This window comes from Hemicordylus capensis, chromosome 8 (genome assembly GCF_027244095.1).
Source record: "Hemicordylus capensis ecotype Gifberg chromosome 8, rHemCap1.1.pri, whole genome shotgun sequence".
NCBI lineage: Eukaryota > Metazoa > Chordata > Lepidosauria > Squamata > Cordylidae > Hemicordylus > Hemicordylus capensis.
This window is the reverse complement of record NC_069664.1, coordinates 9,627,493-9,655,474: the sequence shown is the minus strand read 5'-3', so window position 1 is coordinate 9,655,474 and position 27,982 is coordinate 9,627,493. Positions and strand designations below refer to the sequence as shown.

The following is a 27,982-nucleotide window of genomic DNA, read 5'->3' as shown; positions in this document are numbered from 1 at the left end:
TCTCAATATGCCAAAGTTGTTCTCAGAACCTTATTGCCACTGCACGTACATTTTGATTTAATGTCCATTTCAGACATTTACAGATCCATTCCAAGTTTCATAATAATCCTATTAGCATCCTCCTTGCCTTCTTGAAACCTCACCACGGTTGTCTATTTGACCAAATAAAGAATTCTCACATTCTTCTTCATGAGTCCTGTAACTGGATATTTCTGGTTTTTTCTCAAGTTCAATGCTTGCCATTACTATTAAAGTTATGGACCAATTCCTGATCTTTCTGTGGTACTCTGTAACCCAATGGAAATCTCAATGGAGTTGCATAGAGCTGAATAAGTGACCATTAGAAATGGCCTTTTCACACCCACTCAGAAAAACATTTCCAAGATGATAAAAAGATACAAAAGAGAGGAAATTGCAGGGCATCACACAGGAAAACAATAGACCCTGCATTTTTCTGAAGACATAAGAAGCCATTCTAAGGAACTGGAAATCCCCTTGTGGGAAATCACAAGACATGATGATTTGATTCAGAGCAGATGCAGATTATTTTCCTGGGCTTGTTGAGGGACCAATGAAATCATTTTCATTTCAGGAGGATTTCCAAACTAATAAAAGTGTAATGAACCATGCTGAAAGTGGTTTGTGTTTAAAAGATGTGGTAGATAAAGATGATATCAAAATGCTTTCCAATTTATCTGCTGCAAATATCTCTATAGCAGCATGTTGGGAAAAGAATATAAATCCTCAATTGTCTGATGGATTTTTTATGATATTATAAAAGAGATAGGGATAACCAGATACATGACTCTCACTTCATTTTAAAAATGGTCATTTTTTGGTATCTTTTTGGGAAAATATTAGTATCTTTTTGGTATCAATAAATTTAGGGACAATGTATGTCCCTAGAAGACAACATTTGTATGTCCCTAGAAGACATCCCTTTCTCGAGAAGGCAGATCTGGCCACAGTTACCCATGCCTTAGTCATGTCACAGCTGGATTACTGAAATGCGCTCTACATGGGGCTGCCCTTGAAGTATATCAGGAGACTGCAGCTTGTACAAAATGCAGCAGCTAGGCTTCTATCTGGAGCTGCCTGGTGTGATCACATCCCACCTATTTTGAAAGAGCTGCACGGGTTGCCAGTGTGATTCCGGGTCCAATTCAAGGTGCTGGTTTTGACCTTTAAAGCCCTTAACGGTTTGGGCCCGGGATACCTGAGAGACTGCTTGCTCCCAAGGGTTGCTGCCCGCTTGATGAGATCATCTGAGGGGGCTCTGCTCCGGGTGCCGACATTGAGGGGGGCTCGGCTGTCGTGCACTCGGGACAGGGCCTTCTCTGTTGCTGCCCCCAGACTTTGGAATGCTCTCCCAGTGACTCCGTCACAGTTTTCAGAAAGCTGGTTAAATCTTGGCTTTTTATCCAGGCCTTTACATGATTGTTTTATTGCTGCTTCTGTGTGTTTTTATCCATGTATAGTTTTCTGTGTTTGTATATTATATATTTTTAATCAGATTTGTTTTTATATTTTTAGCTAAATACTTTTAACTGTCATTTTTATTATATGTGTTTTAAGTTTTGTAAACCGCCTTGGGATTGTTTTTAAGGAAAGGCGGTATATAAATCTAACAATAAATAAACATTTGCTGTTGTCTGTAATGTGACTGCATAATTGTTTGTATTATAATTTTGGTTGGATGGGTTAATAATAATCCAAACATTTACTGTTCAATTATTTGATAACTGAAATTGAATTGGAGTTTATATATCTTAAATTTGTTTTTAGAATATAAAGTTTTTAAAAGGGGTGGGTGAAAACCTTGCTAAAAGTGATTTGTAGGACGGGTGGGCGGGCAGGGAGACGTGCCACAGAAGCACGGCCAGATTTGCCAACCTTTTCTTTGGCTCTGGTCCTTCAAGCTTTAACCGTCATCTAAAATACAGAAATGAAGCAGAGGGACTTTTCCTGCCATGAAGAGAAATGGTGGGCTCAGCTTCGCTTGCTCAGTCAGGCTGTTCTGATAAAAGCCAAGGCACAGCAGCACTAACTGAAATACTAGCAATTTTTTTCTCCCTCTCTCACAACACTAGAGCCTGGGGTCATCCCAGGAAACCGAAGGTCAGGAAATTTAGGACTGATAAAAGGAAGCACTTTTTGACACAGCACATCATTAATCTATGGAATTCTTTGCCATGGGATGTGGCAACAGCCACTAGCTTGGATGGCTTTAAAAGGGGCTTAGACAGTCTGATTCATGGAGGACTAGGTCCATCAGTGGCTACTAGTCTGGTGGCTATAGGCCACCTCCAGACTCAGAGGCAAGATGCCTCTAAGTACCAGTTGCAGGGGGAGCAACAGTAGGGGAGGGGGCATGCCCTCACCGCTTGCCTGTGGGCTCCCCAGAGGCATCTGGTGGGCCACTGTGTGAAACCGGATGCTGGACTAGATAGGCCTTCTTGGGCCTGATCCAGCAGGGCCGTTCTTATGTTCAACCCTCTGTTGATTTCTTGTAAAGTTCTAAACCTTACCTCAATTGCATTTTTATATCGCATTGAGAGTTATCATGAGTAAATTCCATTTCAAGAGGAAAAAAAACCCATCTGTATGCTGAACTACCATCCTGTCTACCATCCATTTCTAACTTAATATGATGGCTGCCACCAAGAACTACTAAATGACTACTTTTCTGGAATGGAAGATGTCCCAATTCTTTTGTCATTCTGGCCAGTGTTCTCAAAGGACTGATTCATTAGAAGGCAGCTTCCTATGATCCTAAGCTCCTGTGAGCCCGACCAAGAGAAATGAGCAGCACCCTAACTCTTGTGCTCACTTCAGTGGGGCTAGCCCATTAGAACTTCCTTCTGCTTCCCTGCTAACTAGGCAAAGAGCCACCTTTTAAATGTGGTGATTCTCTTTATTTAGCAAGGAGAAAGCAACTGGTCCTATCCAACCCCAGCACAATACCCCTCCAGTGACTCTTGCTGGTGGTGTCTATCTTATGTTTCTTTTTAGACTGTGAGCCCTTTGGGGACAGGAATCCATCTTATTTGTTTATTTCTCTATGTAATGTGTCTCTTTTGACACTTTTGTTAAAAAGTAGTATATAAATATTTGTTGTTGTTCTGCAGGGGGTCTCAACCTTGGCCAAAGTCCTTTGTGGCTGGGGTTGATGGGAGCTGTAGTCCAACAACATTATTATTATTATTTTATTATTTATTATTATTTACATTTATATCCCGCTCTTCCTCCAAAGAGCCCAGAGCGGTGTACTACATACTTAGGTTTCTCCTCACAACAACCCTGTGAGGTAGGTTAGGCCGAGAGAGAAGGGAGTCACTGGCCAAGAGTCACCCAGCTAGTATCATGGCTGAATGGGGATTTGAACTCGGGTCTCCCCGGTCCTAGTCCAGCACTCTAACCACTACACCACGCTGGCTCTCCAACATGCAGGACCCAAGCTTGAGAACCATTGCCCTAGTTAATTATAAAGTAAAGTAAGTCGTCAAGTCGGTGTCAACTCCCGGCAACCACAGAGCCCTATGGTTGTCTTTGGTAGAAAACAGGAGGAGTTTACCATTGCCATCTCCCATAGGTCATCTTGAATTTGGTTGCATCTTCTATTTGGGTATATACAGTATGTTTTCCCCACTCCAGACACCAATATATCTGAGCCAGCTCTGGAACAAGGACTAAAATCTACATCTAAACATCATCTAAGATGTCATCTGAATCATTTATTCAGCAATAAAATATCCCTCACGGGTTTCTCCTTTCTTGTAACATCAAACCACAAAGAGCCGATTCCACTCAGTTAGGTCTCATTTTTCTTAAGATTTACACTTTTAATTAGAAACCATATCTTGTATCACCACTTTCATCTCAGCTACTTGAAGTCACTGGGATGATCGGTTGCAGAAGCCTGGGAGTTTGCCAAGCGTGGAAGCAGAGGTAACAAGGTGAGTCATTGCGGGTCATAAAGTCCATGGCATGCAGAGCCAAGTTAAACAGAGAACAATAAAGAGCAGGTTGTTTAGGGAGTTGGGGGAGAATGAGGTAACGGCCTATGGAAAGTTTTCCTTGGGACTGTAGGATGATCACATGAACCTCAATGAAGTAATAAAAGCCAACGGAAATTTTTCCTGGGGACAACAGGACGATCACATGAATCATTTGCCACATTCGCAGATCTTTCTGACAAATGTCTTAGATTAAAGCCAGGGCCAAGGTGGGAAGCCAGCATGGTGTAGTGGTTAGAGTGCTGGACTCGGACCAGGGAGACCCGAGTATCAAATCCCCATTCAGCCAAGATACTTGCTGGGTGACTCTGGGCCAGTCACTTCTCTCTCGGCCTAACCTACCTCACAGGGTTGTTGTGAGGAGAAACCTAACTATGCACACTGTTCTAGGCTCCTTGGAGGGAGAGCGGAATATTAATGTTAAAACAAAACAAAACAAAACACTGTCCGGCCAGCCCCTGCTGACCTCTTTGCCCCTACTGCTTCTGCCTCATTTTCTCAGGTCTCCCCTAGGATACAGGTTTCTCAAGCTGAGCGGTGATTATTGTCCTTTTCACAGGATCCCGCCAGAGCTCTCTCTCCTTTCCCCTATCCAAGCACAGATTACGGAGAACAAGGCAAAAAGTAACAATGGCATAAGCGTCCGGGACTTGGAGGATTACAGTCATGAGAGCACCCATTGTTCTTTCTCCCAAAGGGCCTTTGGCAAGCCAGTTCCAAGAGGCAGAACAGGAAGTGGGGGTTTAAGCAGAGGAGGGCAGATTAGAGAAGGGGCGGGGTGGGGAGAAAGCATCTGCCAGCAGAGTGAGTAGGAGAGCCAGGCATGCCCCCGCCTCGCCCCACAGGCGGCCGACAATTGGGCCATCGCAACTGTGTGAAACAGAGAGAGAGAGCCTCAGAGCGGCCCTTTGATGCTTCGATGAAAGCAATCCGAGCACAGGCCATTCAGCACTGAATGCAAGATAAGCCCTTTGATTTGCCCAGTTCCCAGAAATGATGCAATATTCTCATCCCTCATAAAGCATTTTGTGTAACTGTCTGCCCAGCTAGCACAGTGATCTTCACTACTGCTCAAACAAACAGAGGCCACTTGGGCAAAGGGGCGGGGGAATCTTCAATGTGAGAGCCAGTGTTCTCTGCAACAGGGATTCCCAGGTGTTGTAGACTACAACTCCCATCAACCCCAGCCAAAGGCCAAGGCAGCAGGGGATGATGGGAGTTGTAGTCAACAGCACTGGTGAGAGCCATTTCCCACTGTGCTGATCTCTGCAGTGCTGTGCTTTTCTTGGGCGGTGGCGGGGAGGGCCCTTAAGAGAGATGGTGCTCTCCCAAGAGCTCTGTCAGAGCAGAGCTGGTCTGGTGGTAGCAAGCATGACTGGTCCCCTTAGCTAAGCAGGGTCCACCCTGGTTGCATATGAATGGGAGACTTGATGTGTGAGCACTGGAAGATCTTCCCCTGAGGGGATGGAGCCGCTCTGGGAAGAGCATCTATATTCCAAGTTCGCTCCCTGGCAGCATCTCCAAGACAGGGCTGAGAGAGATTCCCGCCTGCAAACTTGGAGAAGCCGCGGCCAGTCTGTGAAGACAATACTCTGACTCAGTATATGGCAGCTTCCTATGTTCCTAGAGCACACCCCTGCCGCCGCCAACTGAGCAAAGAGGCACCTTTTTAAAGTGGCGATTCTCTTTACTGAGCAGGGAGAAGAGGAACTGGGCCTATCCACCCCCAGCACAGCACCACTCCAGTAGCTGTTGCTAGTGTCTCTCTTATGTTTCCTCTTTACATTGCAAGCCCTTTAGAAACAGGGAGCCATTTAATCAATCAATTAATTAGTTAGTTAGTTTACATTTAATTAATTACATTTAATTGCTTTGGGAACTTTTGTTGAAAAGCAAGATATAAATATTCATCTTCATGGGGAAAACAATGGGAAGGGTGACACTTCCCATCAGCCCCCTGCACACCTCCTCCCAAGATGGTGCAGGGGCTCCAGAGAGAGTTCCACTTCCCTTAATGGGAAACTGGGAAAAGCAAAGCACTCAGCCGTGAGACTGGTCATCTCCTTCTGGTGCCAGGTGAACTGTGCAGAGTATTCAGCTTTGGCCAAAGCTTCACAGAGGTCTAATAGGACATTAGCCAGGGAGGTGCACTTAAGGGTTAGTGGGGGCTGCCCTGCTTTAGAAGGGAGAATACTGAACTAGTGCCTTCATCTCAGAAGAGCATTGGAGAAGCAGCATGTGAGATGCTGGATTGGAGGCACAGAAAACCCCACACCTTCACCTACTCCCAAATCCCTTGTATATTCTGCTGGGCCTGTTGCCAGAATGAGGGGCTGGCAGCCATTGCAGCTACAAGGAAGAGGGCCGTGCCAAAGGCCTCTGGGAGTACTTCTGGCGCCAAACCTCTCCTTGATTTCTCAGGTGGCATCAGTGGCCAGGAGGGCTTCCTACCAGCTTCAGCTGATACGCCAGCTACGTCCATGACTAGGGATGGATCGACGTGCCGTCAAGTTGGTATCGACTCTTAGCAACCACATAGGTAGATTCTCTCCAGGATACTAGAATAATAGTATTTCTAGTAAAGTGATAATATTTGTAGTGGAGATAAATGATCTTAAAACATTGGTGCATAGGCCTGGCCCATCCAGACTTGACTACTGCAATGCACTCTACACTGGGCTGCCTTTGTATGGAGCCTGGAAACTGCAGTTGGTACAGAATGCAGCAGCTAGATTGGTGTCTAGTATTACCCGAAGAGATCTATTATACCTATTTTAAAAGAACTATACTGGCTGCCAAATAAGTTTCTGGGCAAAATACTGGTTATTACCTACAAAGCCTTGAACGGCTGTCACCTTAAGTGGTAGAGTGGGGAAACACTCGACTAACAAGCAGAAGGTTGCCGGTTCAAATCCCCACTTGTACTCTAGTGGGCAGTAGTGATATAGGATGATACCGAAAGGCATCATCTCACACTGCATGGGAGATGGCAATGGTCAACCCCCTCCTGTATTCTACCAAAGACAACCACAGGGCTCTGTGGGCACCAGGAAACGAAATCAACTTGATTGGACACATTACTTTACCATGAATGGCTTGGGTCTAAGATATTTAAGAGAACGCCTTCTTCTTCATGAACCCTGCCGCCTGTTAAGATCATCTGGGGAGGTCTGGTTGCAGTTATCACCAACTCAATTGATGGTGTCTCAAAACCGGGCCTTTTCTAGGGTCGCTCTGGGACATTGGAACGTGCTTCCTAACCCAAGTTAGAGCTTCCCCTTCTCTGGGTGTTTTTAAGAGGGAGCCGAAAACATCTCTGTTTAAATCAGGCTTTTTAGTATATAGTTTTAAAGTTTTAGTTTTTATCTGCATTTTAAAAGGTTTTAATTGTGTTAATGTTTCAATTGTTGTTTTGGTTTTAGATTGTGAACCGCCCCGGGACTTCAGCATGGGTTGGTATTAAAATGTGTTAAACAAACGTGCAGCAGCCATTTAGAAAGGAAATTAACATATTCGTCACAGCATCTGTTCCACGAGGGTTCCACAGGAATTCCTCAGGCAAAAGGGGGAAAAATGGTTTCACATTGTCATAGTTTATTATTATTTTTTAAAAAGAAAGTCCTCTGTACAAATATATAAAACAATTCAAGATAATTACGATGTAAAATGAGAAAGTGTAAAAAGAAGGCAAAAGGGACAGGGGAAACTCTATGTACACAAAGCTGATATATACTAGAAGCAGACTGGATATACTTAGCAATTCTTTGCTGTCTGCAAGAGCACAGATTAATTTCAGGGAGCGTGTGGGCCACAGCCTAGAACAGGGGTAGGCAACCTTGGATCTCCAACAGTTGCTGAACTAAAACTTCCATCTTCCCCAACCACAACTGCAGCTGAGGATGCTGGGAGTTGTAGTTCAGCAACCGTTGGAGAGCCAAGGTTGCCCACGCCAACTACACAGTCACGGTGGACGGGGGAGAGAATGGTAAGAAGGGCTACACACACACCCTGGCGGTCTCGCTGGCTGCCCACAATTCCAAATGGTCCTGTGCTTGTTGAAACAGTTTGTGATTCACAGAATTGATGGAATCAGGCTGATGCCCTTCCCGACATCCTCAAGGGGAAGAGGAGAAGCAGCTGTGAGTGGTCAGCGGCACAGAACAAGGCCACCGTGACCAAAACTGTGGCGAAGTCTTCCATCGTGGCAGAGAACCCGCTGGTAAAGGGCCCAATTGCTGTCTGCTCTGCCCAAGTGGCACATGTTAGTCTCCTTGCAGCACTAAGACTTCGGACAAGTCCTCCACCCCTTCCAGCTTCAGGTTCTGAAGACGACAAGAGCAGTATGCAGACATCAAGCTTCAAAATGGCCAGTTTGCACAGGGGTTTGTTCTCAATATTCCAGTTTGTGGGAAGAGAAGAAATCCCCAGCTGGTTGCCAAGGCAGAGCTGTCTATCACTAGGGCATAGTGGTGTGCACAGAACTGGTCCGGCACTGGGGAGGGGGGCTCTTTAAGGGTGGGAGAGTGTGTACTTGCCCCTCTCGCTGCTTTCCCCCTCCAGCGCTCCCCACTTTGTAAGCATTTGGGGCGGCAGGGTACCTTCCTGCTGCCCCTATCCCGTTCCCTGTCAAAAGGCTTCAAGAGCCTCACTGCGCACACACCACCTCCGTACGTCACGCGTGCACGTGACACAGGATGTGACGCGCACATGCAGTGAGGCTTTTGAAGCCTTTTGAAGAGGAACCCTCCCCAGCCCTTAAAGATCCACATCCCGCCCCCGGCACCGAACCGGCCCCAGGTCTAAAGGCCCTTAGAATGGGCTCGGGACCGGTCCGTACACATCCCTACTAGGACACACGAGCAGGCTGAAGAGAACCCATTTACTCCACTTGCCCTTATTATTCAAATACAGGTGAAACTCGGAAAATTAGAATATCGTGCAAAAGTCCATTAATTTCAGTAATGCAAATTAAAAGGTGAAACTGATATATGAGACAGACGCATTACATGCAAAGCGAGATAAGTCAAGCCTTAATTTGTTATAATTGTGATGATCATGGCGTACAGCTCATGAAAACCCCAAATCCACAATCCCAGAAAATTAGAATATTACATGGAACCAAGAAGACAAGGATTGTAGAATAGAACAATATCGGACCTCTGAAAAGTATAAGCATGCATATGTATTCAGTACTTGGTTTGGGCCCCTTTTGCAACAATTACTGCCTCAATGCGGCGTGGCATGGATGCTATCAGCCTGTGGCACTGATGAGGTGTTATGGAAAACCAGGATGCTTCATTAGCGGCCTTCAGCTCTTCTGCGTTGTTTGGTCTCATGTCTCTCATCCTTCTCTTGGCAATGCCCCATAGATTCTCTATGGGGTCAGGTCAGGCGAGTTTGCTGGCCAATCAAGCACAGTACACTGTATACTTTTCGGAGGTCCGATATTGTTCTATTCTTCAATCCTTCTTTTCTTGGTTCCATGTAATATTCTAATTTTCTGGGATTGTGGATTTGGGGTTTTCATGAGCTGTACGCCATGATCATCACAATTATAACAAATTAAGGCTTGACTTATCTCGCTTTGCATGTAATGCGTCTGTCTCATATATCAGTTTCACCTTTTAATTTGCATTACTGAAATTAATGGACTTTTGCACGATATTCTAATTTTCCGAGTTTCACCTGTACACAAAAAGATGCCTACGTACCTTTTCGTTAGCCAGATGCAAGAGGCAAGCAAATGCCAGTGGCACGGACAGGTTCTTTGCCATCATGGAGGGCAACCTGCAAAGCAGAGGGAGGGGGGCAAAGCTTAGGCTGGACGACAGAGGGCGGCTTGAAAGAAGGATTGCCGCTCAGGGAACAAATCCTCACCTTCCCACTTTTGCCTCTGCTAAAACAGGTCTGGCAGGCTTTCATGCTGTCCAAGTAATGCACGAGTGACCAAAGGCACCGTAACTGATGTAATGAGCCATCAATTCCATTGATGTACTTCAACATGCATGGCTCAATCTTCGAGACAAGCATTTGTGTTACAGGGAAGCCGTGAATGGCTCCTTAAAGGAGTTAAGGTTTTCATATCGTTTCAAAAACCTTCAGGACCTGTTTGGCCCGCAGCAAGAGTGGGGCAAATGTAGTGTCACAGCAACGCTCTTACGGACTATGGTAACATCAGGCTTACTTATTGACCTGGGTATCTGTGTCATGTACAAATGGCGTATTTGGGGACAGGAAGGAAAAGGAATGACTGCTGACCGCCAGCCCGGCCTGAAGGTTATTTGGATGTCTCCTATAATGTACAGACACAATGGATTTCAGGTTATATGGCCAGAATTCCAACTTTAGGGCTAGAATCAACATCTTCCACAACAGGTAGCAGGCAGAAGCGCCTCTCAGAGAGCTCAGGCTGACAATTTCAGTGGTCCAATATACAATTTTCACATAAAGGCAGCCTTGGTGACAAATCAAAGCATGGTTCACAACTGGACACTCAGTGCAGAGGGAACAGCTAGCAGCTGACAGGTGCTTTACATGGCTTGTTATGGCAGAGTGTGTGTGTGCTGCAGTTCACCAAGGGGACAGGGAGGAAGCTCAGGAGTAGATCTGTTCCTGCTGCTGGCACCCCAAGCTGATGTCCTGAAGGATAGTACCTGTGAAGCAGCTCCTGGGTGATGCTGCTGAAGATCTTTGGACCTGCTACAGCTGAAGAGTTTGTGCTTTTCTCCAAGTTATCCTTCTGTTCAAGCAAGATTGAAGGTGGGGGGAGAAGAAGAGATAGTGCTGTCAGATTGTAAGTCAGCAGAGTGTTTAGGAACACAGGAAGCTGCCTTAAACTGAGTCAGACCATTGGTCTATCTAGCTCAGCATTGTCTTAACACAGACTGACAGCAGGTTCTCCAAGGTTGCAGGCAGGAATCTCTCTCAGCCCTCTCTTGGAGGTGCTCCCAGGGAGGGAACTTGGAACCTTCTCCTCTTTCCAGAATGGCTCCATCCCCTGAGGGGAATCTCTTCCAGTGCTCACACTTCTAGTCCCCCATTCAAATGCAACCAGGGCAGACCCTGCTTAGCTAAGGGGACAAGTCATGCTCGCTACCAGAAGACCAGCTCTCCTCTCAGGAGAGAAGAGGAAGCTTTCAGGCACGGGTCTCTCCCAGCCCTACCTGGAGATTAAACCTGGGACCTTCTGCATGCAAGTGGATGCTCTTCCACCAAGCTATAGCCCCACCCCCTAAGGAGAATATCTTACAGCGCTGACATGTAGTCATCCATAACAAGGCAAAACAGGATGGATGTGGCTTAGCAAAGGGGACAACTCACGTTTGCCACCACAAAGCCAGCTTTCCTCCCCTAGTTTTTGTGTGTGACCTTTTGTACAGCACCTAGGGATTTGGGCACATTGTTACTAATCATCGAGATCCTATTGCCTGAGGGCTGAGCATGTGCAGGCCCCTATAGGAGAGATGCAAAGGCGGCAGACAGGTACTTCCAAGTACTGAGGCCCTGCTGCCTCCTGGAGGTGTGTGGAGACACAGGAACGAGCCATCTCTGCAACAGTGGGCTGCCTGGCCTTCTCCTGGCCCCATTGGTTCTGGCCACGAAGCCAAGGAGCAGACAGCTCCAGCTGGCAGCTAGAGAGGCACAAGAGCAGCCGAGACCCAGGCCATGGCGAAATGAGGAACAGGCTGAGGGTGGGAGGCAAGGGATCCCCCTCGCACGTACCTCTGCCTCCATTTGAGTCTTCGGGGAGTCAGTCAGGAGGCACCACATGGTCCGTTTTAGCCTCTTCATGTCCATCTTCTTGGCAGTCTTTGCATACTGAATATCTATCTTGTTCACCTGACAGAGCAGAGGAGACGTGTGCAGCAGGGGTGTTGCTAGATACTTAAAGAATCTGGGGGCCCCCTTTGATAATTCATCACAGTCACACCCCACCCGCAGGAATAGTTAGGTATGTTTGTTTTTTGGGGGGGAAGTATGCAGCATCGATGAAGGTGGATGCAGCAGAGAGCTGGGGGGGAGGAGCTCTCTCCCTGGCTCTGTGCAGGTGCCTCCAATGTGCTCTTCCTTTTGGGAAGAGGACAGAGGTGGCTGATGAAATTTGGGGCTCTGAGCCATTCCCTGGGGGCCCGTGCCCCATGGGACCCCCCCCCGCCCGCCATGACATCCCTGGTGTACACAGGAAAAGGAGCCGAGCTGATTGATGCATTAGAAGGTCCAGTCAGAGGCTCTCCAGAAGCCAAACACACTGCCAGGACAAATCTCCGACCCTGCCCCCTTGCGACAGCCAAGCACACAGGTTGGGAGCCTCTGGGGTGGAGGGTAGGCCAGGGCTGCACAACAGTGTTCACTCTATTTCCCGCCCCCTCCCCCCATCTGTGTGTGGAATGAGCATTGTTCTGAATACACATGTATTCAGAGTGGGACTTCTTGATTAAACCTGAGCAGGATCTAAAATTAGCTGAGCGGACATCAAAAAATACATGCACACACCTTGGAAAGAACACTGCTGCACAACATGGCTCTTCTATCCCAGGCCGATACTCACTTTCTGCGGCTCGGCCAGCAGATTCGATTCCCCATAAGTGGTGATGTTGAGCCCGTCGAGGCCTCTGTTGAGCTCTGCATTCGGGCCCGCCCCCGCTGTCGGGTTGGCAGTCATTTCAAACATCCCCCCTTGGCCCACGAAGTCCACGGGATCGTCGCCGTCGCTGTCCGCATCCTGGAGAGAAAAGGGACAGGGGAGGAAACCAAGGTGGACACAGATTCTCTTAGATCCCATGAAGGCTTCGCCAAAGCGTTGTCAAGACTGGCAACCCACCTCGACAGCTCCCCAACCTCCTTCACACAAGGAGGCGCTCACCCCGCAGACTTCTGCGACTTACTTGCAGTGCAGGACAGAAATTGGAGGTGTCGTTGGGGTTGTTGTAATCATACTCTCCAACCTCCTCGTCGTGTCGGGACAAGCTGCCCGGTTGCGCCGTCTTCCACAGCTGCAGAAACAAGAGAGGGTGGATACTGCTCACAACCGAGCAACTGCAGTGGAAATAAACCACCCACTGAAATATGCTGGGCTCACAACAGAAAGTTATTCTTGACCACAGCCAGCGGAGAAAGCCACAGGGACAGGAGGAACCAAGGTGGGAGCACACCTTAGCGGACAAGGCTTACCTTGTTGGCTGGTTTGAGGAAGAGCCGGGTGAGGTTGTCGGGGTCATAATGGAAGTCCGCAGGCAGGGTGCTGCTCTTCTTGTTTTGGCTTTCAAGGGTGGACTTGGCCAGAGTTGTAGCCGCCTATTTGGGAACAGCAGGTGCCATCAGAGAAGTCAAGCCAGTCCATCCTCTCAAGGATGACCCGTCTCCTACAGTTCTACATTATTCATACTTTTGCACTAGAGTCAAATATGATGTGTGTGCACTGTTGTCACAAGGATTAAGTGGCACCTCTTCAGGTTAACATCCTCATAGGAACATAGGAAGCTGCCATATACTGAATCAGACCATTGGTCTATTTAGCTCAGTATTGTCTACACAGACTGGCAGTGGCTTCTCCAAGGTTGCAGGCAGGAATCTCTCTCAGCCCTATCTTGGAGAAGCCAGAGAGGGAGCTTGAAACCTTCTGCTCTTCCAGGAGCGGCTCCATCCCCTGATCTTACAGCGCTCACATGTAGTCTCTCATTCAAATGCAACCAGGGTGGATCCTGCTTAGCTTAGGGGACAAGTCATGCTTGCTACCACAAGACTAGCTCTCCTAAAAAGTGTGCCATCGAGTCGGTGTCGACTCCTGGCACCCACAGAGCCCTGTGGTTGTCTTTGGTAGAATACAGGAGGGGTTTACCATTGCCTCCTCCCGTGCAGTATGAGATGATGCCTTTCAGCATCTTCCTATATCGCTACTGCCTGATAGAGATACCAGCGGGGACTCGAACCGGCAACCTCTGGCTTGCTAATCAAGTCATTTCTCCGCTGTGCCATAAGGTGGTGGAGTCAATTTGGACATCACACCAAAGCAGGGCTACACAACTCTGGTTCTGGGATTACCACTTGCATCATTCCCGGCCACAGTGGCCAATAGCCAAGGAAGATGGGAGCTGCAGTCCAGCAAAAGCTCGAGGCCAAAGTTGTGTAGCCCTGCTCTAGAAGTCCCACAGGGAGGGCGTGAAGGTGATCACCATCCTTTGGTGCTGCTCGTCCTCAGGTTCCATTTACCTATCAACTAGCTGCTGACAAGACTTACCTGCCATGAATTTCGCTATAACCAGGGTCCTCAAGTGTGGGTCACCGATTGCCTTTGGGAAATTGTGGCTGGGAATGATGGGAGTTGTAGCCCAACAATATCGGAGGACCCAAGTTTGACAAGCCCTGGGCTAGTCCTTTTTGGAACCCTTTGAAGCGGTGCCCATCAGCTTAACATGCAGAAGCAAACATAAGGACACCCACAAACACACCCTGAGTCTGATGCTTACTCTTGTCGTGCGGAAATGGAGCTCAAACTCAATTTCTTCGTCAAAGTTGATTTCAAAGGCCTTCTTTGCAGCCTTCCTTTTGCTTACTTTCTCCAAGTTGGCATCACCTGTGAAGAGCAAATAGGGGGAAAACACAGCAATCAGCAGCTAAGTAAATGTTGTTAGCTACACTATTCAGAGTTTGCCAGTTTTATTCTCTGCTGTTGCTTCGGCTTTTTTACACCCATAAAAATCTGAAAGCAGATTTTATTGTTCTTAAGAGTTCACTTTTACAAGTTCTACACACCCTCAGGTGTCTTCATGCACAGAATGCAGTTTGTTTGTTTGTTTAATTTAATGTATTTCTATACTGCCCAAAACTTGCGTCTCTGGGCGTAACATTCAAATGTACACAGAGCCCTGCTTTTCATCTACCGAAGCTGCACCTGGGGGTAAGGAAAAGCTTTGGCAACCAATTCCTTGTTCTGTCCAACTTACAGTTGGAGAAGCATCAGCTGTCGATTTCTGTGATTGGGGAGGCCTGCTGTAGTAGAAGCTGGAAAATGCTACTATTTACTGATGCAATTTGTGGTTAAACTAGTGGGATTAGGCCCGTTACATTAATGGGCGCTAGAAGGGCAAGGGACGTGGACTTCTTTCTGCCTGTTACGCGCGCTCCTCCTTGCCGCCGCTGCTCCTCGGACTCCTCGTAGGCACCCCGCTCACGTTGGCGCTGCCGCCTCTGTGCCTCCGCCACGCCTGGCTATGGCTCGAGCCCGGCCGCGGCCCCTTCATGCCCTGCAGAGCAAGAAACTCGCCTCCGCGTCCCACCGGGCAGGGAGCGGCGGCGGCATCCGCGTGGGTGAGCTCCCCCCGCCCGGCTCGCCCCGCCTTCTACTCTCCGCTCATCCTCCCTCCGGGCTGCTGCTAGACCGTCTTCTTCTCCCCCGTCGCCTCCGTCGGCAGCAATCCTGTGCCTCTGCCGCACCTGGCCATGGCTCGAGCCCGGCCGCAGCCCCTTCATGCCTAGACCCCCCGCCACCAGCGGGGCCAGTCCTCCCGCCGCCGCCAGCAGCCACGCTGCTCCTCTCTTGCCCGCTCCCAGCCTCGAGTGCCGCGCGCGCTGGCCACTCCCTCCCTCCTCCGCCACCGGCAGCCACGTTCACCCCCTTCCCTGGCAACGGCCATTGGCTCCTCGCCTCCTCCGCTCCTGCTCAGCCAGTGAGAGGCCGCGCGCGCCACGCATGCGCAGAACGTGCACCAGAGACACGGATGCAGATACCCAAGCATTTTATTATATAGGACAATTCTATAGGAGTGTACTAGATATGACGTGCTATTAAAAACATGCATTTCTATTTACTTGTGATATTTGTAACACAGTATTCACATATTTTAAAGTAGTTATAATGACAACCTATATAGCCACCTAATGGCGCAGTGGGGAAGTAACTTGCCTAGGGAGCAAGAGGTTGCTGGTTCAAAGGGAAGAGAGCTGGTCTTGTGGCAGCAAGCATGACTGGTCTCCTTAGCTAAGCAGGGTCCACCCTGGTCGCATGTGAATGGGAGACTACATGTGAGCACTGTAAGATATTCTTAGGAGATGGAGCCGCTCTGGGAAGAGCATTGAGGTTCCCAGTTCCCTCCCTGGCAGCATCTCCAAGATAGGACTGAGAGAGACTCCTGCCTGCAACCTTGGAGAAGCCACTGCTAGATGGCTGAACTAGATGGACCAATGGTCTGACTATGCAGTATATGGCAGCTTCCTATGTACCTATGAATCCCCACTGGTATGTTTCCAGGACTATGGGAAACACCTATATCGGGCAGCAGCGATATAAGAAGATGCTGAAAGGCGTCCTTTCATACTGCACAGGAGGAGGCCATGGTCAACCCCTCCTGTATTCTACCAAAGACAACCCCAGGGCTCTGTGGGCGCAAGGAGTAGACACCGACTCGACGGCACAACTTTACTTTTAATGATGATCTATCTGTGACTAAAGGCTCAAAAAGAAACTTATGGAATTGGCCTTAAGGCAGGGACGCTCAGCCCCCAGATGTTGGAGGCCAACTCCCATCTTCCCCAGCCTCAGTGGCCTTTGGATATAGGAGTTAAACCCCCAACAACATCTGGGGAGCCATGTTTGAGAGCCCCCACATTAAGAGCTCCCCTTTTCACGGCAACCTGCAGACCCATACCTTTATGGCGAGGCTTGAAACGCCAGTGTTCGGGGCCTGCCCACATGGACATGGTCCGGGGGCTGAAGTAAGAATACTCGCTGGGGTTCACCGACAAGTGAAGACACATGGACCCAACATCTTCTTCCCCCAGGGGCATGATGTCTTTTCTGGAACGAACACAAACACATACCAGCTTGGTTAGACATGCAGAAGTTTGATAATTCCTTCCTAGAATGGATTGGTAAACAATGCTTTCTCAGAGGAATTTTCTCCATTTTATCCCTCACGCTTTTAAAGACCAATGTGGGCAATAATCCAATCCTGGACTGACTGACCTTGAGCTTCCCGGTGCTATTCTGCATGCCTCCAACTTCTCAGAGAACTCCCCAAGATCCTTCCCAGCTGTCTTGTCCAAGGCATCAGCATCAAAGTCATTCTCCCCAGGGTCCTCGGCATAGTCCCCAGAGTCACTATCCACCTCTGCGTTGACATCAAACACCTGATCGCTCTTCCTAAATTTATCCAACAGAGCTGACACAGACTAAAAAAACCACAAGAAGTTCTGGTAAGAACTAATCTGCCCACTTTGCTTTTATTGTAATCTTAATTTAGAACTACCATCTTCACGTTAGCCATTTATATTAACGTGCATGCCATCTTGAACTGGGGTGGATGAAATCCCCACAAACTACGCCATTCAGGTGTCCCTACCAGGGTTCCCTATAACAGGGATTCCCAGATGTTATTGACTACAAGTCCCATAATCCTCAGGCAAAGGCCACTGCAGCTGGGAATTGTAGTCAACAACATCTGGGAATTCCTGATAGAGGGAACGCTGCCCCCACCCCCCCACCAATTTGCAGTTTTACTTGTTATTGTGGGACTATGTGGAGTCAGGAACCCCATACCTGTAGCCACAGTAGCAGGGTGCTCTAATAAAGTGCCCTAGGAACAACAGAGATGGCCAAGATGCCCATAACATGTTGAGGAATTAAGAGCACAAGCTCATGAATTGCCTTCCATTTAGCAGTATCAGAGATAAGGTTTTTGGCAGGCCTTCTGGGAGAGGAGAGCTGGTCTTGTGATAGCAAGCATGACTTGTCCCCATAGCTAAGCAGGGTCTGCCCTGGTTGCATTTGAATGGGAGACTAGATGTGTGAGCACTGCAAGATATTCCCCTCAGGGGATGGAGCCACTCTGGGAAGAGCATGTAGTTTCCATGTTCCCTCCCTGGCAGCATCTCCAAGATAGGGCTGAGAGAGATTCCTGCCTGCAACCTTGGAGAAGCCGCTGCCAGTCTGTGTAGACAATACTGAGTAAGATGGACCAAGGGTCTGACTCAGTATATGGCAGTTTCCTATGTTCCTAACACAAACGTTTGGCTCAGAAGCTGAAGCCGTCTGTTTCTCGCTGCCAGATTGGGATGTGGGAGTGACACAGAAAAGCTTACACATTTGCTCTAACAGTAAGGAAAACCAAAGCTAATTTGTGGGCACCTGGTGGTGGTGGTGGTGGTGGGCAAGAGTCTAAAAGAGGTTCCCAACCTGTGGTCCTCTAGATGTTGCTGAACTACAACTCCCATGATCCCCAGACACAATAAATTGTAGCTGGGGATGATGGGAGTTGTAGTTCATCAACATCTGGAGGACCCCAAGTTGGGAACCCCTGGTCTAATACATTAATTTGTATCTTAATTCTGCATATGCTTAGTTGTTGGAATATATATTTCTTTTCCTTTTTGTCACGGACTTTGGCTTGTACAACAGAAGTCTGAACTGAACTATTAATCTCGCTCTGTCTCCAGTTACCACTGGTCCATCTGGTGGAGACTCAGAGGCGGGCCTTCTCTGTAGCTGCTCCTGGGCTGTGGAATGCACTCCCAGCAGAAATCTGCAGTTTGAATTCTTTATTGGCCTTCAGGAGAGCCCTTAAAACCTATCTGTTTGGTCTGGCCTTCCAGGGTTTTTAAAATAGTTGTAATTGGTTTTAGTGTTGTAACCTGGTTTTCAGGGTTTTCTAAAATTGTTCTGATTGTTTAATTGTTGTTTTATGATGTTTTAACTGTTAATTGTTATTTTACATTGTTTTATAATCTCTGTTTTAATTGTTACTGATTTTAATGGTTTTGTTTTAATTGTAAACCCTTTGGAAGGGTGGTATAAAAATCCAATCAATCAGTCAATAAGATACCTCATTATGAGTTTCACTGGTCCACTGAGTAAAGAGGAAACCGCTCAAGGAAGGGCAAATTGGGCGCTTTTCAACACACTGCAGAAGGATGGCTGGAGAGGATGTAAAACAGAAGATCTATGAAGATGTTTGATATTAGAAGCTGCACAAAACCCCAACATGATCATGCTCTCCATTAGAAGAGAGCTCTGGGTGGAGAGAACTGCTATCAGCTAGGAATCCCTGAGCCAGAAGTTAGTTACTTGGATCACTGGGGTCTGGTACTTACTTGAGGCAGGGAGGCACAGCATCAAGCCTCCAGATCAATCCCCCATCCCATGCATATCCTGCTGTTCCTCCAATGAACCCAGGGTGGTATACACAGCTGTATTGTGTGGGTCATCCTCACAATAACCCTGTGAGGGAGGTTAGGCTGAGAGATGACTGGAGGCCCCTCCAGCTTCAAAGATAAAAAGCTAACCTACAGTCTATTAAAAGGACAATAGGATTGGCAACTAGGGGGTGCAGAAGCAGGATCTTTGGGAGGCGGCAGTCGATGGGACCTACATTTTAAATCCGCCACTTTCACAGGAGAAGAACTTGGTGACTCTGAAGGTGCAGAAGAAGGGAGTGGTGTGACGCTGGCATCAAACAACACTTCACTGAGATAGCTGTGGGTGTGAAGTGTGGTGAGGAAGACACCTGCTGTACTACACTCGTCAAAAGAGGTCGCCGTCTTCTGGAACATGGGGTTGACCTACATGCAAAGCGAGGAAGAAAGCCACAAAAGCCCATATTTAAATGTCATTGAAAGCAACATTGCAATTTAACTTGCATTATTTGGGCCTGAGATAATACTGAGTACTGAGATAATATACCCTAACCAGTGTTCCCTCTAACAGGGATTCTCAGATGTTGACTACAACTCCCAGAATCCCCAGCTGCAATGGCTTTTGCTTGGGGATTCTAGGAGCTGTAGTTAACAACATCTGGGAATCCCTGTTAGAGGGAACACGGACCACAACATGCTGCCAGGGGAAATCAGCAACTCATGACAAATGCAGAGCACAGAACAAAAGAGGAAAGTGAATGCTTATACCACCAGATTTCCCATCCTCCCTTCCACCTGCCCACAACATGGCACATGCTTTGTTCATTAATGCTATGCAGAAATTAAATTTAGCAGCTCATTGATCTGGACCTCATCAATTAAATTGAACCCGTTGATTAACCAACTTAAATGCTAAAATGATTAATCCATGGATTAAGCTGTTCAAAGCATGCAGCCCCATAGGCACGGAAAATGATCTCTGAGGCAGATCCTCTCACCTCGCATTTACGATCCGTCTCAGAGACATTAATGTTATTCAGGTTCTTTTCAATCGTTTTGTACAGGAGTTTCCTCTTGCTCAGGGGCCTCTTTGAGTTCTCAGAATCCACACTTCCTTCACCTGCAAGGAGGATCACAACTCGGAGTCAGGCTTGTTCAGAAAGGTTTAAGCTAACAGCAGGCACAAAGAGTTTCCGATGTGATTTAGCAACCAGGCCCAACACTTCCAGTACTTTGCTTAATTCATTAGCTAAACATGAGAACGTTCCCCACTTTTTTCAAATTAACCACCTCACCCTCCCAATTCTGTTTTGACTATCAAGAGGCTCGTCTGGCGGCCAGGTAGGACGGAGCCTTCTTGGTGGCGTCCCCTACCTTGTGGAACTTCCTCCCCAGAAGCTTCAGTTGGCTCCCCCCTTGCCTGTATTTTGACACCAATTAAACATGTTTTTATCAACAAGCCTTTCCTCAGCCTTCCTGAATGGAGCTTAAAAAAAAAATCAATAAAATAAAAAAGAGTTGGTTGTTTTATCACTTACTAACACGTGTTTTTACCAAGTGTTTTATATCGTGATCATTGCGAGTTGTCTTGTATCCCCACAGAGAAAGGTAGAGCAGAAAATTTAAAATAAAAATACAATAAAAAAACATGAAAGTTCTCAGCAAGGACATTTTCATAACACAGGAAGGATTTTTTTAAGTAGTCCATCTGAACCTAACCCTTGCAGGAAAGGTTTATCCTGTGAAAAACACAGGAAATTGCCTTATAACAATTCAAAGAAGATCACTGGTCCATCTAGCCCAGCGCTATCTGTTCTGACTGGCAGCAGCTCAGGCGTCAGGCAGAGTGCGGCCTTTCCCAGCCCTGCCATATCCCGTTTTTAAACACTAGAGTCACAGGAGACTGGATTTGTACATGTAGAACACGTGCTGCATAACTTCCCTATATCTGCCACATAAGGCAATCCAAATCCTAAGCTCAGCCGATCATATCAAGGAAAAGGAAAGGAAAGATCACACCGTCATTGACTCCTGGCAAACTCAGAGCCATGTGGTTTTCTTGGTAGAACAGAGGAGGAGTTTACCACATGCCTCCTCCCATGCTTTTCAGCACCTTCCTATATCACTGCTGCCCAATATAGATGTTTCCCAAAGTCTGGGAAACATACCAGCATGGATTCGAACCAACAACCTCTTGCTCCCTAAGCAAGTTACTTCCCCGCTGAACCATTAGGTGGCTGTTCCTAGACCCACCTATATCCTGGTCGGCCTCCGACCCTGTCGGTGCAGCATCTTTGCCTAGTCCTCCAAGAACCCTGTAAACATCTGCATGCACAGCATCAACTCTCACTGCGTAGATCTTTGCACTTGCATCGAGGGTACCAGCTGCCACCTGCAAGAGGAAATGTAAACAAAGTTGGAGTAAAATTTCTCCAGCCTTAAAAACTCAGTTTGAAGCATGGAAAGTTTCTCTCTCATCATTATGGACAGTAGTCAACAGAAGGGTGGGGGGGACCTCCCATTTCTTAAGAAATTAAGAACATAAGAACAGCCCTACTGGATCAGGCCCAAGGCCCATCTAGTCCAGCATCCTGTTTCGCACAGTGGCCGACCAGATGCTGCTGGAAGCCACAGGCAGGAGTTGAGGGCGTGCCCTCTCTCCTGCCGTTACTCCCGGGCAACTGGTAGTCAGAGGCATCCTGCCTTTGAGGCTGGAGATGGCCCACAGCCCTCCGACTGGTAGCCATTGATAGACCTTTACTCCATGAAGTTGTCCAAACCCCTCTTAAAGCCACCCAGGTTGTTGGCTGTCACCACATCCTGTGGCAGAGAGTTCCACAAGTTGATTACGCATTGTGTGAAAAAGAACTTCCGTTTGTTGGTCCTAGATTTCCTGGCAATCAATTTCATGGGATGACCCCTGGTTCTAGTGTGATGTGAGAGGGAGAAGAATTTCTCTCTATCCATTTTCCCACACCATGCATGATTTTATAGACCTCTATCATATCTCCCCACAGTCGTCTTTTTTCTAAACTAAAAAGCCCCAGGTGTTGTGGTCTTGCCTCACAAGAAAGGTGCTCTAGGCCCCTGATCATCTTGGTTGCCCTCTTCTTGCCTCTCACCTCTGTCTGCTCCACCAATACACTCTGGGCTTTCAGCAACAGCTTGAAAAAGATCCCATAAACAAATGAAGGCACACATAGATTGGAAAAACTATCAGGACTACTCTCGACCTGGGGCCTTCTACATGCAGAACAGATGCTTAACCAATGAGCTACAACTCCCCCACTCCCCAGTCTGCATGTCAGGACAGACTGCACTGCTTGGTGAGGTGACAGGTTTTGATTCATGAATTTGATCATTGGGTGGACTCAGACATTTTTAAAACTGGCAACTTACCTTGTATTAGGCAAGGAATAAGTTATATAAATACATGCATCTTCCTCTCATAAGGGGATGCAGTGAAGGAGATGGATGCCCTCCACGAGCTACCAGCAGAAAGAATAAGCAGACCTAGCCAAACAAACTAGGTGGCAATACAATGCTTTCTGTTCACATCCCGTATGTCATGGGGGGGAAAACAGGTAGAATTCTAACCTTAAAGTTGGTTAGTTCAGAATCTTTCTGTTTGAGTATTTCCGTCATATAGTCGATGAGGTGCAAGCCAAACACATTCTTTGTAGTGATTTTCTGGAAGACAGAACAGTGGGTTTGATTTACAGACATTCTTCAGTCTAAAGCCATAGCTGGTCTTTGCACTAGAACACAACAAAACAAAACTCTAAGTTCTGAACCAAGTTCACCTAAATTATGTGCCAAGACGCCAGCTTCAACAACCTGTAAGTTAAATCAATTTGCATACATTTTTGCATCTTTTATATTGTGTCACCTCAACTTGAAGAGAAGCAACAAGAGGCCTTGCACTCTGGCAGTCATATGGCTTTGAAGATCTCATCAGACGTTGCTCACACATTCTCAAGCCTCTCAATGAAGAGAGAAGAAGCTGGATTTTACTTACATTTTCTGTTGAAAGTTTGATGCATGTGGAATAATGATCTGCAATCTGGGCATTTGTCAATTGTGGGATTGCTGGCAACGATGTTTCAGCTTGCCTTGAAAACAAAACAAAAATGTTGTTTCTGAAGCAAAATTTGACAAATTGTCTCTTCAGTAATAATTAAAACATCAGTTCATAAACTGATCACATCTATATATGTATTGCTTAATTTATCGTCTTCCACAAAATATCTCAAGATTTCCAAGAGAAATCTTAAAACATAATAAAATCCAAGAGAAATCTTAAAACAATGATAACAATGAAAACCCCTACTAACTGGGCAAAGAGGCACCTTTTACCATAGTGATTCTCTTTATTTAGCAGGGGGAGAGTAACTGGCCTTATCCACCCCCAGCACAATACCCCTCTAGTGACTGTTGCTGGTGTCTTATCTTATGTTTCTTGTTAGTTTGTGAGCCCTTTGGGGACAGGGAGCCATCTTATTTATTTATTATTTCTCTGTGTAAACCGCCCTGAGCCATTTTTGGAAGGGCAGTATAGAAATTGAAATAATAATAATAATAATAATAATGATGATGATAATAAGATCAACAATGCAGTGTGTGACTGAAACCACTGCTTGCAAGCCTCCGGGTGTACACTGGCACACTAGGCAGGGTTGCGGTCCAGGAAATGACACAGAATTCACTGTTGTGAGTACTCCTCTTACTTGCTAATGGGAGACTGTGCGGACAGAGGCGAGTCGGTGCTGAACTGTAGGTCAACCACTCGGGAGCGTCGCCGCTGCTTCCTCTCCCGCTCGTCATCGTTTCCGGGACAGTTCTCTAGCACTGGGGTGCCGGAGGCGCTGAGAGGCTGCTGCTTGGTGCCAGGGGACACAAAGACGCTGTCGGACAAGCCATGTCTTTTGCTGCCAGCAGATGGTGGTTTTGAAGAGCTCATTGTTGCTAGGGAGGGGGGAAGAAAGGGGGAAAAGAAGGGCAGATGAGTAGGGATGTGCAAACCGGCTCGAGAGTTCACTCTCAGGCCGGACCCCCCGGACTGGCTTGGAGCATGCCGGTGGGCATGCAAATAGTTTATACGCATGCATGGTGGCATTCAAAATGACTGCCGCGAGCCGGGAGAGGGCCAGAAAGGCCCCCAACCACCCTGTAAAGACCTGGGGGAGGCTAGCGGGGGAAGACACTCCCCCACACACACCGCGGCCACACAGCAAAGTTGACCTGGGTTGGGTGGTGAGTTACACACACACACACACACACACACACACTGAACCCCAGATTGGCTTGAACTCAAGCTGAACCGGGGGCTGTTCGGGGGTGCTCACAACCAAACATGTCCAGTCCAGACTCAAACCGAACTGGGCTAACCAGTTTTGTGCACACCTCTACAGATGAGACGTACGTTCCAGCTCCTCTCAAGCTCCCTTAAACGTAACCAACCAGGAAATTCCTTTCCCCTAGACCAGTGGTTTCTAACCTGGGAGCCTCCAGATCAGTGTTCTCTCTGATTTTCTTTCGTGCAGAATGAGTTTTATTCTGGGCGGCAGTATCAAGGCAGTGTGCATGTGCATTCAGAGTGGGATCTTCCCGATTTAACCTGAGCGGGGTCTAAAATTAACTGAGCAGACATCAAAAAATGTCTGAGCGCGCATACACATGCACGCCTTAGAGGGAACACTGCTCCAGACGTTGAACTACAACTCTCATCAGCCCCATCCACAATCTATTGTGGTTGGGGATGATGGGAGTTGTAGTCAACAACAGCTGAGAACCCCTGTTATAGGGAACACTGCCAGTTTGTCAAATGTGCCATGCTGCAGGGTGTGTGCCCCCCTCCATCTTGAGGCGATAGCCGTTGTAAGCCAGTGGATTGTACACTTGTGATCGTCTAGACCCAAGAAATGGAGCCCAAAGCTTGCCACAGACCCAATAAGCAGCCTAGAATATTTGACCACCTCCCCGCTTACGGCAGGTATTTACTTATAGTTTTTTATCTTGCTCTTCCTTTAAGGAACTCAAGGTGACATATGTATCCTCCGCCCCCCAACTATATACTCACAACAACCCTCGAAGGTAGGTTAGGCCGAGAGTGACTAACTCAAGATCACTCAGTGAATTTCATGGCTGAGAGGGGATCTGACCTTGGGCCTCCCAGGTCTCACTCCAATCGCTATACGGTTGTTTTAGAGTTGTCAGTGTGCTCCATTTTGGATTGTAAATTCCCTGGGTCAGAAAGCTGTTTTCGCATACCTTTTGCTATGTAAATCACTCTGAGAACCTTTTGTAATTGAAAAGCAACACATGAGAATTTTAAAAGTAATAATAATGTTTTAACTGTAGGTTTAGAGTGATGAAAGTTCAGCATTTATGCACATAAGTAGCTAATAATTATTAACAATGGCCAACATGATGGGCATTCCTCTCCACCGATGCTAGAAACCCACCAGGGCTGCTGCAGAATGACTTTAAAATGTTTCTGTGCAACCTCGCAGATCTCCGTGAGCACTATGTGGAAGTGGTTTTCAGTCATCCCACATGAGTCCCATCACACACCACCACCTGAGCTGCTTTTCAGATTGTGCAACTGCCCCAGCGGGTCCTTAATGCTGTAAGGAGGGTCTGCCCATCATGTCAGCCAATGTTAACAATAACAGTACTACTACTACAATATCACTTTTCAACCAATGTTTTCAAAGCAGTTTATACAGAAAATCAAATAAACAAGATTCAAGCATTCATAGGCAACAACTCACTTTATCCAGTGCAAAGCAGGAATACTTCAATGCATCTGATGAAGTGATGCATCACAAAAGCTCATGCTCAAATATACCATTAAAGCATCTTGACGGTTAGTCTGCACAGTGTGATCAGTTCTCTTATTATTTTTACAGCTGACCAGCATGCCTACCCAAAATAAGTAAATGAATGAAGTGCTCTCCTCTTTGAGTTGATATTTAACGTTAGGAATTAAATAGACATGACCCCCGTGTATGGTTTCAGTTTGACAATACTGTTTTTCATGGCATGCACGCTATGTTTCAACATTTGCTGCTACCCACCCCAAGCATTTGGGCGAGAGTGGAACAGAAATTGGGCTCAAGAAGTAGAAGACCGAGGGAACCGCCCGACCAATCAGCGATCAGCTTCCTTCAAACGCGCTCTCGCTTCTCCGTTCAAACACTGTATTCACATCTTTTACTGCTTCCTATTGGCTAAGAGCCCCATAAGCTTGACCAATCAGCTTGGACCAACCGCGCTCTCTCCCTCCCAATAATAGGACTCGCGGTGGCGGCAGCCTTTCCCTCAGGCCTTAATTCTTTGCTTACCTCTTATTCGTACGGCTTACTCGTCTCTTCCGCCACGAGCTTAACCGGGCTCGCCGTAACCAGTCAATCCTCAGAGGTCAAGCGTCTCGCCGGCGACAGCCATCACTTCTCACCGCAGCAGCTGTGGTTTGAATAGACCCGCGCGGACGCAGTGCGCAGGCGCGTGACGTCACCGCGCATACAACGGGCCATGACGTCCGTGAATGGTTGTGAGGCTACAAAGTCCAAGCCTAGACGTAACATCCGGTTATGGTGAGACTCCCCCCACCGCCGGACTTTCGGAATGGCGTTTGCAGCAGCTGTGTTTGGGATATTTCCGAAGCGGAAATAGGAGATAAATTCAGGGTGTTTTTTTTAGTTTTCCATTCGGGCAGCCGCCTCCTGCGGTATCTCCCCTTCCCCCGAAATAAGGGAGCCGTGTTCCCAACAGGTGTTGTTGAAGTTGTTGACTACGACTCCCATAATCCCCAAACAAAAGCCAATGCAGCTGGGGATTCTGGGAGTTGTAGTCAACAACATCTGGGAATCCCTATTATTATTATTTCGATTTCTATACCGCCCTTCCAAAAATAGCTCAGGGAGAAATAATAAATAAATAAGATGATAAATAAATAAATATTAGAGGGAACACTGGCAGAGAGTAGCTAAAAAGAGAGTTCCTGCTTCTTTTGAGCCAGTGTAGCATGATCTACGGTATAGATCACTCAAGATATAAGATTGAATTTATTTATTTGATTTGCATTGGTGTTGACACTGGGCAGCGTTTAATGGGCAGACTCCAGACTAGGTGGGTCTTGATTAAAAATGAATCTGAAATGAATGAAAACTGAATGAAAATGAAAAATGAATGAATTAGAATTGAGGGAAGTTCTGATATGAAATTTAAATGCCTTTTTTATTTTTGGCTAACCAAAGGCCCATTCGATTCCACCATGCCAAATCAGTTGATTACCCCTGTGTTGGAAGGGTACCCCTGCCGTCCCTTTCCCCGCTTGGCTGCAAAAGGCTTCAAAAGGTAGGAGAGCAAGTCTTGCAGTGGGACAGAGCAGCATGGGACAGAGGAAGCTGCCATATACTGAGTCAGACCATAGGTCCATCTAGCTCAGCATTATCTACACAGACTGGCAGCGGCTTCTCCAAGGTTGCAGGCAGGAGACTCTCTTAGCCCTATCTTGGAGATGCTGCCAGGGAGGGAACTTGGAACCTTCTGCTTTTCCCACAGCAGCTCCATTCCCTGAGGGGAATATCTTGCAGTGCTCACACACATCAAGTCTCCCATTCATATGCAACCAGGGTGGACCCTGCTTAGCTAAGGGGACAAGTCATGCTTGCTACCACAAGACCAGCTCTTCTCCTGAATTGTTCCTTTATCTGAGCAAGGGTCATCTTGGTTTGCATTTGATTACATGTGAGCGCAGCAAGATATTCCCCTTAGGGGATGCGGACACAGCTCACTTGAAGAGCATCCACTTGCATGCAGGAGGTCCCAAGTTC

The 27,982-nt window shown here is 47.2% G+C and overlaps 1 protein-coding gene across 3 annotated transcripts; it reads right to left on the bottom strand.

Annotated features, from left to right (window-relative positions):
* Positions 1-7,590: 7,590 nt before the first annotated feature.
* On the bottom strand, positions 7,591-26,668 carry NCAPH (non-SMC condensin I complex subunit H). 3 transcript variants are annotated; one of them, XM_053270252.1, is made up of 18 exons: positions 26,489-26,668; positions 23,870-24,107; positions 23,161-23,254; positions 22,740-22,832; positions 21,396-21,534; positions 20,141-20,262; positions 19,379-19,568; positions 18,833-18,924; positions 16,978-17,183; positions 16,661-16,809; positions 14,483-14,589; positions 13,188-13,310; positions 12,902-13,009; positions 12,565-12,738; positions 11,739-11,855; positions 10,670-10,755; positions 9,728-9,803; positions 7,591-8,338 (listed from the first exon to the last, which is right to left on the bottom strand). In XM_053270252.1, the coding sequence occupies exons 2-18, from the start codon at positions 24,100-24,102 to the stop codon at positions 8,279-8,281; spliced, it is 2,169 nt and encodes a 722-aa protein (XP_053126227.1). In that variant the 5' UTR covers positions 24,103-24,107; positions 26,489-26,668; the 3' UTR covers positions 7,591-8,278. The 3 variants fall into 3 exon arrangements, with proteins under 3 accessions (XP_053126227.1, XP_053126230.1, XP_053126228.1); XM_053270255.1 differs by lacking the exon at positions 26,489-26,668 and adding an exon at positions 26,222-26,415; XM_053270253.1 differs by lacking the exon at positions 26,489-26,668 and adding an exon at positions 25,916-26,209.
* Positions 26,669-27,982: the final 1,314 nt, after the last annotated feature.

Bases quoted from the DNA above. Each gene is read 5' to 3' on its own strand.
- NCAPH (XM_053270252.1), bottom strand. From the start codon at position 24,102: ATGAGCTCTTCAAAACCACCATCTGCTGGCAGCAAAAGACATGGCTTG. The intron at 22,833-23,160 runs GTAAGTAAAATC...TCTGTCTTCCAG, and splicing joins TCAAACTTTCAACAGAAAAT to AAAATCACTACAAAGAATGT. The intron at 19,569-20,140 runs GTGAGAGGATCT...CTTTGCATGTAG, and splicing joins AGACGGATCGTAAATGCGAG to GTCAACCCCATGTTCCAGAA.